This window comes from Platichthys flesus, chromosome 2, assembly GCF_949316205.1.
Source record: "Platichthys flesus chromosome 2, fPlaFle2.1, whole genome shotgun sequence".
NCBI lineage: Eukaryota > Metazoa > Chordata > Actinopteri > Pleuronectiformes > Pleuronectidae > Platichthys > Platichthys flesus.
The window spans coordinates 16,202,496-16,216,575 of NC_084946.1; the positions used below are offsets into that span (position 1 = coordinate 16,202,496).

At 41.1% G+C, this 14,080-nt stretch overlaps 1 protein-coding gene across 2 annotated transcripts in view; it reads right to left on the minus strand.

Moving 5' to 3' along the window:
* Nucleotides 1-2,932: 2,932 nt before the first annotated feature.
* Nucleotides 2,933-14,080, minus strand: part of LOC133966939 (cadherin EGF LAG seven-pass G-type receptor 2-like) — a 33,552-nt gene continuing 22,404 nt past the window's right edge. The window contains exons 16-32 of one of the 2 annotated variants that reach the window (XM_062402065.1): nt 13,731-13,940; nt 13,337-13,520; nt 12,290-12,608; nt 11,500-11,667; nt 11,192-11,315; nt 10,906-11,106; nt 10,645-10,819; nt 9,695-9,807; nt 9,253-9,335; nt 8,292-8,418; nt 8,083-8,193; nt 6,948-7,078; nt 6,776-6,858; nt 6,526-6,690; nt 5,919-6,101; nt 5,453-5,675; nt 2,933-4,214 (exon numbers count right to left, since the gene is read on the minus strand). In XM_062402065.1, the coding sequence (XP_062258049.1) occupies nt 4,193-4,214; nt 5,453-5,675; nt 5,919-6,101; nt 6,526-6,690; nt 6,776-6,858; nt 6,948-7,078; nt 8,083-8,193; nt 8,292-8,418; nt 9,253-9,335; nt 9,695-9,807; nt 10,645-10,819; nt 10,906-11,106; nt 11,192-11,315; nt 11,500-11,667; nt 12,290-12,608; nt 13,337-13,520; nt 13,731-13,940 (2,622 nt within the window). In that variant the 3' untranslated portion in view covers nt 2,933-4,192. Of the gene's footprint in view, nt 4,218-5,452; nt 5,676-5,918; nt 6,102-6,525; nt 6,691-6,775; nt 6,859-6,947; nt 7,079-8,082; nt 8,194-8,291; nt 8,419-9,252; nt 9,336-9,694; nt 9,808-10,644; nt 10,820-10,905; nt 11,107-11,191; nt 11,316-11,499; nt 11,668-12,289; nt 12,609-13,336; nt 13,521-13,730; nt 13,941-14,080 lie in introns of both variants that reach the window. The other variant, XM_062402059.1, reaches the window with a different exon arrangement.

A 14,080-nucleotide genomic window follows, 5' to 3' on the forward strand; every position in this document is an offset into this window, starting at 1 on the left:
CCTACTGTTGAGTTTTCACTGCAGGGTTCGTCTTATTAGGAACATTAAACAGGATCATGTAAAACGAAACAGTGTCCCTGGATGGGAGACGTTTGACAGTGAGTGACTTCTTCCTCCCTTGTTTTTATCTCAGTAACCTTTAGAGACCTGAACAGAAAAAATATTTTGAGGAATCCCCCCAAAAAAAAGACAAACATTAGATCGGAGTAAATAGATAAAGTAAACATTTGTGTTGAATTAGTTGTTTTCTCCTGCTTTTCTATATTTTTGTTTTCTAACAATGCCTTGGAAATGAATGAAAACTTTAAGAACGTTAAATTATTAACATATGTCCTTGAAATGCAACGTGTGTATCTCAGTCAATCATACGTCTCTAATACATTGGGATGGCAGGAGAAATTGTTCCCTCCACAGTATAAGAGCTTTTAATTTTTCTGCTGTAATATCCAGTGCTGAAACTTACTTATTGATATTATCAAATGTTCTCTACATTTACATAAAAGTTCATTATTCAATTAAGGATTTGTTGAGTCAGTAACGAAAGTGAAATATTTGCAGCGTTAGCACTGAGGCGTCATCGAGGGAACTATGTGTTTTTAAATGTCTTCAACAGAATAGATACATGATGTGGTAATGATCCACAGGACACGGGGAAGTAGCATCAGTGCCACCTAGTGAGATTTGTAGGCCTCAATCCTGTCCTTGGCTATAACCAATGAGAAATGTGTCTGCCAGTTCACTGCAGAGAAGAAACACATCGACACTGACTCATATTCCAACTGGGTGGAGCACGTCCTGAATTAAAAAAAAAAAATTAAAAGAATGTGCCCTGATCTGAAGGCTCAGGCAAACTTTTAAATGTTAACTACATGGATATTTAATGTCTGGGCCGTCAGTCTCTTTACAGAATCTGGATTTCCCTGAATTTAAAGTCACTTTTTTTGTAAGAAAAAAACAATTAAGGAATTCCTAATGGTTTATTCTTAAAACATAAAATATTCCTATTAAATCACAGATTGTTTAAGCGTCTTAGTACCGACACAAGTTATCTTATGAGGAATAAAACTGCTTTGATCTGTAAGAAGACAAGCCTCTAAAACTTAATGAAAAACAGAGGAATTAACTTAATGACTCAGTTAAACATGTCTCTTCTTGCTATAAAATAATTTTAATTCATTTAATTGGCTCTAACTGAACTCTTTGATTGGAGTCCTGCAAAAGGAAAAGTCAGAATTTTATCTAACACTTTAACAGTGTGTTAAATCAGCATTTTTGTTGGAGGGGGGTACAATTTTAAACATTTTAAAAGCTTTTCTTTAAAAAAAAATGTATTTAACATATATATTTTTATATTACTGTATTTAAAACAAAAATGTGTATTTCATTCATCGACTTAACAAAACGATATTGCCAAGGAATATATGGCATTAGATTTAGTCTTATGAATGTATAGATCAGCCTTTCTTTCTCCTTGTACATAGTTTGGACTGGAGACCGTTTTTTCCCCAGTCTCCAGCAAAGATCATTAAAGTTTAACACAAACACAAACGTTCACTTTGATTTACGAATGAAGAAGTTTGAAGATCAAAGGTCGTCATGGTTGTAGCTCAAGAATTCATCTATGACAACATTTAAATGGTCAAAGGGTCAACTTCCCTTTGACATTACCATTGGTTACTGCCATTATTCAGGTCTGTCAGAGACTGGAGGGGAGATTGGGACCATATTTCCTGTTATTTAACTGGAAGCATTCAACCGTGAGGTGATAGTTCTAAGTTGTGCTAGTGACCTTCAACAATTCATCCATTCAGTTCATCATTTCATGTCTAAAGACTTCAAGTTAAAACAACTCCTTTTTATACATTGTTTGACAATGAAGCCTAGAAATTAAGTTGGATTACTTTTAAATGAACAAATCAATTTTTTTTTTGTTAATTCCAATTCCAGTTGATTTCACTAAATTCCTGTCTGTTTTACAGTGCACAACATCCTCTACAAAACCACAACTGTCATTTTTGACATACAAAAATGACATACATGTGAATATATGAGCTTTTCAGGTGTAGGTGAATTTCCTGTTTCCTGTCTACTTGTGCAGCTAAACTATCGATCTTCTGTTAGCTTTAAGAAGCGGCTACAAGTCAACAGATGAAAGTAAAGTGAAGATTTACGTTGAAATAAAGAGGCTGTGATTCTTATAGTAAAAGTTTGTAATCTGTTCCCTTCCAGCAAACAGTTCAAATGCAAAACACTTTATACAGGCCAACCAAACATCAAGGTTTAAAGAGTGATATGATTTGACTTGATACTGATTTAAAAAAAAAAATGAGGTGAGATGTAAATGGTAGAAAACAGTTTAATCAGTAAAAACAGGAGCGACAGAGTAAAATAAACAATTCTCCGTTGGTTGGATATGAATGATTGATCTGGTAATGTTGATTCTTATGGCATGAAATTCATACATGTAATTCACGTGGTTGGTAAAAAAAATGGCATCACATTGTTTTGACTTCATGTAACAGTTAAAATCCAGGTCTGAATGTGAGAAGCAAGTTTACATATTTACTGACATTTAAAGATATGTTCTCGGTTCATTTACATATGGAGGTAAAGAAATGTCACGGGAGAGGAATACAGCATTTCATCAATCAATAAATGATACAATAAATAGAGTCATTAATAAATTAGTTTACATCTAATTTTGTTAATCTATGAATCAAAAGACTAAATCACTGTGTAATCCATACTTTGATCATTAAAGTAAAAATAATTATTCAACCTCCAATAAATAGTTCCAATTAAAGAGGATTTTACAAAAATAATAAAAAGTCAATAGATAGACTTTTTAAAGACATTAAATAAGTCATAAATAATGTTATGTAGAAAAACATTACAATTTATGAATTCTTCATTAATAGTGAAATATATTTCAAAGTAGATGGTTAAATAAAATGTATTTATGATTAATTGTATCTGTAAATAATTTACGTATCGACTGTTCGGTTGTTTTTAAAGATCCCTTTTTTTAATTAGAACATATTGTTTAGCTTTTTTATTTATAGATGGATAAACTTCTAATGCTTACTTTACATTGTACAATTATTGATAAACTAATGAAATGCTTTATTACTGTGACACTTCAGGTCCTCCATTTTTACAGGCCACTGTACAGTAAAAATGTATTACAGCTCAAATATTATTACATCACAAATTTGCACATATTTCATTATTTTTACAAAAGACAACGCTCTGTAGCTAATCTATAAAAAACAGCTGTTAAGTCAGTGAATGTGTTTATCCCTCAGATAAAACCATGAAAAACGAGAGAGCTTTTAATGTCCATAAAAAATGTCCTCTCATTGATTTACGAAAAAAAGCCCCGATCAGTCCTTTGAGTCCCTTTATCAGTCCACATGCAGGTTCAGCTCCTCGGAGGCTGAGCCGCCCCTTAACGGAAAAAAACCTCCGTTAGCGAGAACTAGCTTTTACGACGTATCAACAAACGGGCCGATCCAGTGACTTGAAGGTTCTCAGCGTCTGAACGGCCTGAGCTCCGCTGTCCTGTGCCTCTCGGACGCTTTGAGACAACTCGAGACCCTGAACTCCTCAAACCTCAGGCACCAACACCAGCAGCCCGTACAGCAACATACAAACTGGCAGACCACAAAGGCCGAGTAGCGATGCGTGAAAAAGGAATGTCCCTGAATGTTTGCACGTCTACAACACAATGACCCACCCCCAAAAAATATATATCCTGGTACAATAAAAGAAAAACACTACAAACAAAAAGAAAAAGTAAACCGCCGACAACTCTGGGCAGTAAATAAAAAAAGTGCATTGCTTCAAGTATGTAAACAAAATGATTTCTTTAAAGGGAGAGTGAGACTTGTGTCAGTGTGCGTGAGCCTGGGCCAGTGCAGTGACTCCTGAGGTTTGGCACACATGTCTGAACACACACGCACACACACATGCATACAGTACATCACTCTCTCACACACACATACAGTACATCACTCACTCTCTCTCACACACACACACACACACACTCTCCTTCAGAGGATCAGGACGCGATGGGGGAAACTTCATTTTTCCACATAGTTTCTAAAGGGGAAGTCCGGTGCTCCCTGTTTGCAGTCAGCGCAGAGGAAGGCGGCTCTATGACCTGCAAAGACACACCCCTCCGTCAGCGAGGTCACATGGTGGTGTTGCAGTGGCTGCTGGGAAAAACAGGGTGGAGCATGGAGGAGGAGGGTGAGTTCAGGATGGATGAAGAGGAAACAAATGAAGCACAAAACAAGATAGAACACAAATAGAAAATAATAAACATATGAGGCAATCACACACACATATGCACACAAGCACACACACATATGCACACAGACACACAGATGATGAAATGATGCACCAATGTGAAGACAGTGATCCTGATTGAGTTTGAATGAGGATCAGAGCTTCATGGGTTAAAATTAAAGTATAAAAATCTATGATTTTTGAAAAGAGAAAAGGGGCAAAGAAGTTTGATTAGTGAATTTAGTTTAAAGGGATTTTGTGTTTGTAACAAATACATGTCTAGACTTTTCTTATTTAAAAGCTGCTTGTGTTTAAAAAATACAATATGTTTGAAAACTTTATCTTATTCTATTACATGAATACGATAAAGACAAATTTATTCATCAATTAGTCGGAAAAAAAACGAAAACATTTCACATACATTTTTTAACTATTTCCTGTAAAGTGATCCATATAAGATGATAAATAATATTTGACTGGAGCCCAAAAAACAAGATCTTATTTCTAAAATGAAGGGATCAACAATGTAACCTTCCAATATAGAGTCTGGGATCGTATAACATATTTTTGCCTATCCTTATAGACACATTCCTACTCAGTGTTACAATAAATTACCAGTTTTTGCCTGAGCACCATGTCTAACTGTAATTTGCACTGAACAGGGATTGTGGATTCAACCGGAGCTGCATGTCCACGATGACGACTCTGTGCTCCATTAGCAGTGAGTGGAAAAAAGAGAAGCTTCTAAACTGTCCCTTTTAAAAGGGTCAATGTAACAGCTGTTGTAGAAATCAAACCTTTTGTTGTTTTATCATCTTTGACTTTGTTTAGATTCACTGTTTCTGATCCAGTTAAATCCTATCAAACAGTTTCCACGTGACTCTGTGTGCAGTGGCAGGATGTCTGCTGTCTTTTTTTAGTTTAACATTAACATTTAACATTAAATATGTGGAAACGCACCTGACTACAAACAATGGAAACAACAATCAGTGAGGACGGCGGCACAAGTCGTAGTGTGACGCAGACAGTTGAAGGAAACACAGAATGACGACTCAGGACATGTTTACACTCACAGTGACTTCAGTTCTCACAACAACAACAACACAAACATATGGAGAATTCTTATCAACTAGTTTTGAAATCATATTGAATTACTACTCACTCTGATCCCGACGAGTCTCCGTCCACCGTCCCGGCCTTGATGCTCATGGCGACACCGTTCAGCTGCTCAGGCCGGCTGGGTTTGGACAGGCCGCTCCGACTGTCCCCCGAGGCCGAGCCCGGGGGGGACGCCGTGCCGGGGCCGTTTCCACACAGCTCGTTGTGGATGCGATGGAGACTGTTCCTCTCTACGATAGGAGAGAGCTGCTTCTTCTTTAAGATCCCTGCAGTGGATTAAAAACAAGGTACACGGATGAGAACAGGTCAGTAATCTGAAAAATGGCCAGTTACCCATGAATCTAAAATCAAATATGGGATAATTAACTTGTGTAGTTCCAGGTATAATTTTTTCGAACTGGGTTTCAGTTCTCAGGTAAAAACTTATTTTTCCGCAACAATGAAATATTTTCAACCTCAACAGTGTGTACATAATGTCCAGTTTCTGGTGTGTGTGTGTTGAACTTCACCTTTGTGTGGGTGGGAGTGGAAGTTGTGATGACTGGGCAGAAACATCGTCATGTTCTCCTGCGTCCGCTCGTCTGCTAACGCCCCCGGATCGTGATTGTTTTCTGTCTTCAGTCTGTCTGGGAGCTCGCCGTCAGGCCCTGCTGGGTAATCTCCAGGCCACAACATCTTACTCAAACTGTTGTCTGGAAACACAAAGAACAGAGGAAGCCTTGGAGAATGAATATGAATCTGTATTCATATCATACAGTCTATGATATGAATATTTAAAAGAAAAACTAACAGTGACATATTGATGTCATTTAAATGCTTAAGATGGGATAACTGCCCACCAGTGTTATTAATAGATCAATAAAATGATATAACATTGTCAGGTTTTGCACTACAACTCGGGCCATGAAGGGGCCACAATTTACACTTAGGGGCCAATTTTATGTCCAATTTCCATGTTCCGGAGTAATGGGCAGATTTAAGTCGTTCCTAGTTTACCAAGGAAAAGGCTCAGCCAAAATCACAACCTGTTTCAAGTTCACAGATTTTTTAAAGATCGATGGATCATGATTCTCTTTCGGCTAAATGAGAGGCAGGCACTCAGGTGATCTCCCGTACCGTTTGGATGAGGTCTCTTGGTCCCATTGGACGCCAGGTTCTCCCAGCATTCATCTGGGGGGAGGGGTCCCTCCTCGTCCTCGCTGTCGGAGGAGTGCGTGGAGGCGTAGGAGCCGCTCTGATCGTCCTCCAGGGACAGGTCGCTGTCCGAGTCGCTGTCGTGATCTGCACACAGCGAACAGAGAGTTAGTCCAGCGGCGGCAGGTGACGCAGGTGAAAGTGAATCAGAGACGATGGAGGAGGAACGTACCATCATGCACTTTGGTTTCGTGGAACAGTGAGCCGTGGTCGTTGAGCGCGATGTGCGCCTGACTGTTACTCAACCCGTCGTCCCTGAAAAGACACAAGAGTTCAGTTCCCAGCTGCTGCTGTCACCCTGCTGGGAAACGCTGCATATTGAAATGTAATATCATTTTCTTTACCGGAGCACAAACGGCACGTAGCTCTGCTGACTCTTGCCGCTCTGCATGGTGCCGTTCAGAGACACACTGGAGTCTCCGAAGGGAAGATGGTACAACCTCCCGTCCATGTAGTTGGTGTTGCATTTGTAGCCCTGAGCATGGAGGGAGGAGGACAGGAATGTGTTACATGAAATCACTCCGATGAAGGATCAACAGGCCCCATATTGTTTCTGTGATCGAAAGGTAACAGACAAGCACTGATTAAGAGGTTTTAAGGATAATATGCTGTTGTTCTATATTTACTGTCATGAAAACACTTTAGTCGTGGAGGCAAAAAGACCAAAATCCTCTTATGTTAAAAATAAATCAACAACTGATTCCGAAACTGCATCACTAATTAATAAAACATAAAATAATAAGTAAATCTTTATTATATATTTAATTTTCAAGTTGATAACTTAGATAAAATTTGAAAATTCAAGAGCGCATGTTTTCTGAGTCACTAATCTGAACTCTAGTCACAAATCAAAGCACTAATTACGTTTTCCATGGTTTGCTCCCATACTTAAGTCCACTGGTTCATCATTTACACATAAATCTTTATAAACAGTTTAGGAATACAAAGCTTAATTTGAGAAAATATTTATTTTTAAAGAGATAATTGACTATATATAGTAACTATTCTCAGTTGCAGAGATTCTGTTCATTGGTTTGTTTTACAGAGTTTCAGGACAAGAATGGAGGAATAAGATGTATCTGGCTTTGGCTACTCTTTAATAGAAGGCTAGTTAATGATTGGTGATATTTAATTATTGTTCTCAGTCTTTTTTAGTGATTTATCACAGTAAAAAGATGATTAATATAGTGTGACCCATTTCATACTGTTATATAATGATACAGGTTATTAACAGCTGACAGTGTTAAAGGTTTGGAAAACACACGTCATAAAAACGTATAAAAACATTGACATGCTGGTGTGAGATAATTGCATGTGTGGTGTGTGAGTGTGTGTGTGTGTGTGTGTGTGTGTGTGTGTGTGTCCCTCTCACAGTAGCGTCAGTGTCATTAGAGAAGCTCCTGTCATGTGACTGAGCGCTAGGTGCCAGAGGTGTTACGCTGAACAAAGCATTTTCTCAACATGCAGCAGTGGACTCACAGAGGCCTTCGACTTCATCATGTGATCCGGGCGCTTGCGGCTGCAGCAGTATTTCATAGCATTCCTCGCCTCCTTGTTGAAGACGATGCGGAAGAAGAACACAAAGGGGCCCTGGGATTGGACGACAGAGGAGAGAGAAGGCGGTCAGGACAAAGAGACGACGATCGTCTCCAGCTGTTTTCAGTGTGTGTGTGGGGGGGGGCCCTCACCTGCACACAGTTGAACCCAGCGAACAGGTAGTGGAAGATGATCATGTCGCTGTTGACGGACAGGAGAGCCAGGAAACACGTGACCGACACCAGGAGGAGGACGCCACCTGACGTCTTCAGGCCAGAGCTGTCACATGAGAGGGAACAGAGAGGACAGTTAGCCCGGAGCTGTCGGGACGGTTTCTATGCATTCAAGATGGAGGCAGGTGATAAGAATGAACCGACACCGAGGTCACAATGTAAAAATAGGCGGAGAGACACAAAGCAGCACATTGTGTGATCCAGGAGGAGCTGTGGTGGGGAAGCTGAGGACACATCAACAGGAAGCAACTGGGGGAAGTTACAGAGTCCAGCATTTTAAATACTTTTAATGACTTTAAATATAATTAACATTAAATTTAAACTCTTTAAAATCTAAAAGTAGCTTCTCCCCTCTTGCTGCACAACAGTGTTCCATACCAAGCTCATAATCGTACATTATCTATTTAGTTATAATAAAATATTCAGTTGACAAACAGCAACAGTTCCATTGCTTCTCTGTTAACATTTAGTTTTACACTCTTATTTCCCTTCATATTTCAAACCCACATACTCAACACTAAGATGGAGTATTTGGGCCGTGTAGAGCAAAATAATGATTTAGTGATTTCCAGATTAAAGGTGTTATATTATGAAAATAAATTTAGAATAAAAGGTTATTCTCTTATAATAACTTGTTCTTGTCACATTAAGACTTCACTCTTGAAACCTTGGAAAGTACACAAGCCACACACAGATTTCATTTACTGTAAACAACATTTCACTGTGTGTTCCTGGGCTAAATAAGTTACTGATAAGGTAAATAACCAAAACAACCAACAACAACTGTGACAGAGAGAGAGTACTCAACACAAACAGGATTGAATGAAGCAGACAGCTGCTGACAGATGTTTATGTTTGAGGAAAGCATCGGGACACTCACACACGAGGCTCCTTCTTCTCGATGCTGTGGTGTCTCGGAGAGCAGGAGGCTCTGGACGACAGGATGTACAGGAAGATGTTCATCTGTGGACAAAACACCAAACTGTGTCACTACAGAGCAGGGGGACGGGAACATCATCATCAAGTTCATCAGGTTATCAATTATTTATGGTTGAATTTAAATGTATATATATGTTGACAGACAGTAAATCATGTAAATAGTGACGGCTGTGTTCACTTCATCATCCTGAGTCAGCTTGTTGCACTGTCATACGAAGTGGGAACAACTTAATAACAGTGCTATGATATAAAAACTACAATCTGTTCCATTGCAACAACCTTTAATATATTTATTACCTATCCTTTTTTATAGGAGCACATGTACAGTAAATAGAGAAACAGCACCCTCTACAGGTTGACGGTGGGTGTGTGCAGGGACTCACCGACACCACCATGGCGATGGGTCCAGCTAAGCTCCAGATGAGAGTGTCGTACATCGACAGCCAACAGAAGTCTGGGTTCCCGTAGCCTTCAGGGTCCAGTCCCACCGCCAAGCCTGCAGACACACACCCAGACACACTCCAGCAATCAGTTTGTCACTCGGGTTTAGAATAATAACAAAGTGTGTGAATGAGCAGCACGTTTTCTCTCTTTAGAAAAAATAATTCACATAATAAACAGAGAATGGGGGGGTCGGGTCAGAACTGAACGCGTGGCCACTTTTCTCTTTGCTGATGTAACGTGTCAGTTTTTCATCTGGATTCATTTTTAGCTAATGCTCAACCTTCTTCTATCCTGAGGAAAAGAATCTGTTGCAGTCAGAAGATATAAAACATTACAAATAAAAACGTTTTTTTTTAAATTATTTGCCGAGATCTGTCTGGATTACATTTAACTGGAGGACGTTTCACTATTCTTCTACAGTAGTTCTCCAATATTGATGACCAAACTCTTGAGTATCCACAGGAATCAACAGCTTGAGTGTCATGCTAAAAATAACTTGCATGTTTATGAGTACTGATCAGAAGAAGCTACAGAGATGATTTCAGAAGAACACTGCTGTACATATCTGATGAAACATAATGCAAGTTTGATAAAGCACTGCTCTTAGTGGCCACTGTTAGATACAGTCCAGTGAAAAAACCACGACTCCCCACAACCAAAAACTGAACATCATGGGCATCACACAACTCCATTTCATGGCAGGACAGTTGCTTTGGGTTGTAAATGAAGTTAAAAAGCCAAATCCATTTAGCAAGTCGCTACAGGTTTTAATTTTACAACAATTTGTCAGACAGTGTTTGTGGAGGTGAAGCCTGCAGGGATAAGAGAGTGGAGATAAAGTGGAGGACCCTCCCTGTGCTGTGATAACTGTGATGAAAGGATCTCAGACCTGTGACGAAGGCGGGGACTCCCCATCCGATCAGGTAGTAAAACCTCATGGGTCCGTAGTTGATGTCTCGCACCTCGCTGATCATGCGGTAGACGTGCAGCCCCTCCAGGAAGAGCCAGGAGAACGTGCAGAGGTAGAAGAAGTGCAGCAGGATGGCGATGACTGTGCACATGAACTGCAGCGAGAGACGAGGAGGGGAGATTAGAACACGGGGCGAGGGCAGGGGACAGTGTATGTGCAGAGGAGAACGTGATCGGTTACCAGGTTGTCGGCCTGGTTGATGCCCAGGATGAAGATCAGCTCAGAGAGGAAGAGTGCGGTGGTCCCATTGTTGATGATGCTCGTCTTGTTGCACTGCATGGCTCTCAGACACAGGAGGAAGACATTGGTGAGGAAGAGGAACCCCAGGGTCACGCCCACTGTGCTCCACGTCAGGATTTTGATTGGCAGGATTTCTCCGTTCTGACACGACCAGGAGACAAGTTGAGTTTTTTTTGCAGAGTGAAGACAGAAAGTGACGATACGGACGGTTCAGGTAAAAACTCACTTCTCTCCTGGAGACGTCCATGAGCACAGCAAAGCTGGTCATGTGATAACACTGACAGCTGATGTGGGTGTTGTTCCTGAAAACCACCTCGCAGCCCTTCGCTGACCAGCCGCCATTTCCAGCGCTGGATGAAACACAAAGACCAGAGGACAACGTGAGACAAGGTTCATCACCACCTCTGTGTGTGTGTGTGTGTGTGTGTGTGTGTGTGTGTGTGTGTGTGTGTGTGTGTGTGTGTGTGTGTGTGTGTGTGTGTGTGTGTGTGTGTGTGTGTGTGTGTGTGTGTGTGTGTGTGGTCTTGTACTCACAGGATGCTGTGGTTCCAGAAGACACAGATGGGTTTGGAGCGCTCCTCAGTGGCGACCAGGCGGAACTGCACGGTGATGGGTTTGTCCAGCGTGTGCTGCAGCAGCTCGTCGTTGTCGTGCACCGTGATGCTCACCACCGGCGTGTTGATGACCGGACGCTTCGGAACTCTGAGGGGAATACATTTAAAAAAAAAGGGAAAGCAGAGGATTTTAAAAAGGTGTTTTCTATCAACATCACGCTCCTGGTCTGTGAACTCAACTCCGAACCAGTTTGTTCCTTCTGACAATATGAATCTTTGAAATGATTGAAAAACAGCTGAACACTGCAGTTTTTACAATTTCATGAATCTGCACTTTTCACTTTTACTCCACCTTCACTTTTACTTTTAATACTTAAAGTATATTTATGTATATTTAAGTAACTTATTTTACAAGTAAGGAAGTGCATGTGGTAATTTATTTTACCACAAAAGATGAGCATTGAAAATCAACCTGCAGTTTTCATATTGTCTGGACAATTCATTTTAAATACAACTTTCTGATTAAATTAAAATATGAACTCAAACAACTAGACTAATGTAAAGTGATCAACGTGAATATTCACTGGTGTTTTTAGACGTTACAATTTAAAATGTTGACGCATCATGGTGCTTGAGTGTTTAAGACATATATCAACTGTTCAATAAATTGAAAGCTGGCCATAAAAAAATAAATCAAACTCAAAACACCTCATCATTTCTCACATGTATTGACAGTGTGTAATGTTTGTGGTTCTGTTGGTCGTCCTCACCGCAGGCTCCTCTTGTCGGGGTCGTAGTTCTCTGGTAACAGCGCGGCCAGGCTGTGGAAGATGATCACGCTGGCGATGGCGTCCTGCTGGCTGTCATCGGGGTGGCGTCTCTTCCTGTTGGCTGAGCGGTTACTCAGCGAGGACTCTGGGAAGATGTCCAAGTTTCTGTGACCCTTGGGGTCCACAGGCGGCAGGAAGACGGAGTCGGGCAGCGTGACGGCCGTCTCCAGGTCCGCGGGGCGAGGGCCCCTCAGGCTCTGGTACCGCGGGAGTTTGGCCCCGGCGAAATTCATCTTCTTCAGACGGTCGACAGAGATGACTGAGGACAACCACACAGTGTGAGAACAGACACTGTGACATTCACCAGGAAGGAAACACATTATAAAAGTATACTGAGGTTGTGAGTCCAAAATACATTTTTGGATTATTTGCTTATTAAATATTTGAATTTACCTCCTACAGGTTAAATGCTTCAAAGCCTTTTCTGCACTGCCAGGAAAATGATCGGTAGAAATATACTGAGTCTCATTGAAATTAGCCGGAGCACACTAATTATTCATCTCTAACTCTTGGAGCTTAAATTTGACTTTCCTTTAGTTTTATTTCCGGACAAAGTCAAATTTTAAATGATCCTGAACAAAACCTCATCATGTCATAACAGCAACGGAAGTTGGGAGCTTCCTTTTTCTTGATTAATGCTGTTTCATGATGACATTATTTTACCACTCAGCTCTGGACACAAGAGATTGAAAGAGTCTAAGTCTCTGCACATGATGGTTGATGGACCTTTCCTCTGAATATCTGAACAGAAGAATTAATTACCAGGAGAATATCTAATCCTTTCTAATCGGATTTGTTCTACATTTACGTTTTCTGTCTACATATCATTTATATGTAGAGACTCAGCTTTTCTTCATCATGGATTTAATATAAATATATGTATGTTTATGAATATATATTGGAAAAGTCAATTAGATGATTAAACTTCGACCTGCACTTACAAATGAATGAGAATGACGCGCCACGAGAAAGGATGTTTCCACTCACCGATGTGCGGCGTGACGATGGTGAAGGGGCTGAGGTACGTCTTCCTCATGTTCTGTGCCAGCGTGTTTGCGTACTCCTCGTACTGCCGCAGCAGCAGCGCCGTGCCGCCCTCCGAGTGCTGGATCAGCTCCCAGTGCGGCCGCGTGTCTGGAGACAGGATGGCGCTGCCCACACGGACCAGATTCTGAGAGAAACGCAGCGAGAGTTCAGTGAGACAGGATGTCACAGCGGAGAGGGAAATGAAGTGTGAGGTATTCCCTGCAGATACGGAATGAGCGGCTGTTATCTCCCATCAGGACTCGCCCTCTGTTTGTGCACCAATGTGTTTACTGCAACAATCCACTGATTTCACTTTTTGTAAAACTGCTCTGCGTGAACGGGGGTGGCTCCTCACCTCGGTGAAGTGGACGTCCTGTGTGGCTGTGAGGTTGAAGCCCTGCTGGCTGCTCTCGTGCTGCAGCAGACTCTGCGTGAGCCGATACGCCACTTTCACGTCGCTGCCGTAGTACTTGTCGGTGTGCAGCGTGGCGTTGGCCAACATGGCTGCCGTCTGCTGAACGCGTCCGGAGTCCAGGAGCGAAGCGTTACGGGCAAACTTCTCAGACTGGAGGAGGAAGATGAAAACACAAACATTAAGTTACATCGCTTTGCCTCCAGCGCCGTCATGAGGTTGACGTGTGTAGTTTTTTCCTCCTTTTTGTGTGTAAATGAAGTGGTTGTGTGTCCTTTGTAAACTCGGCACGT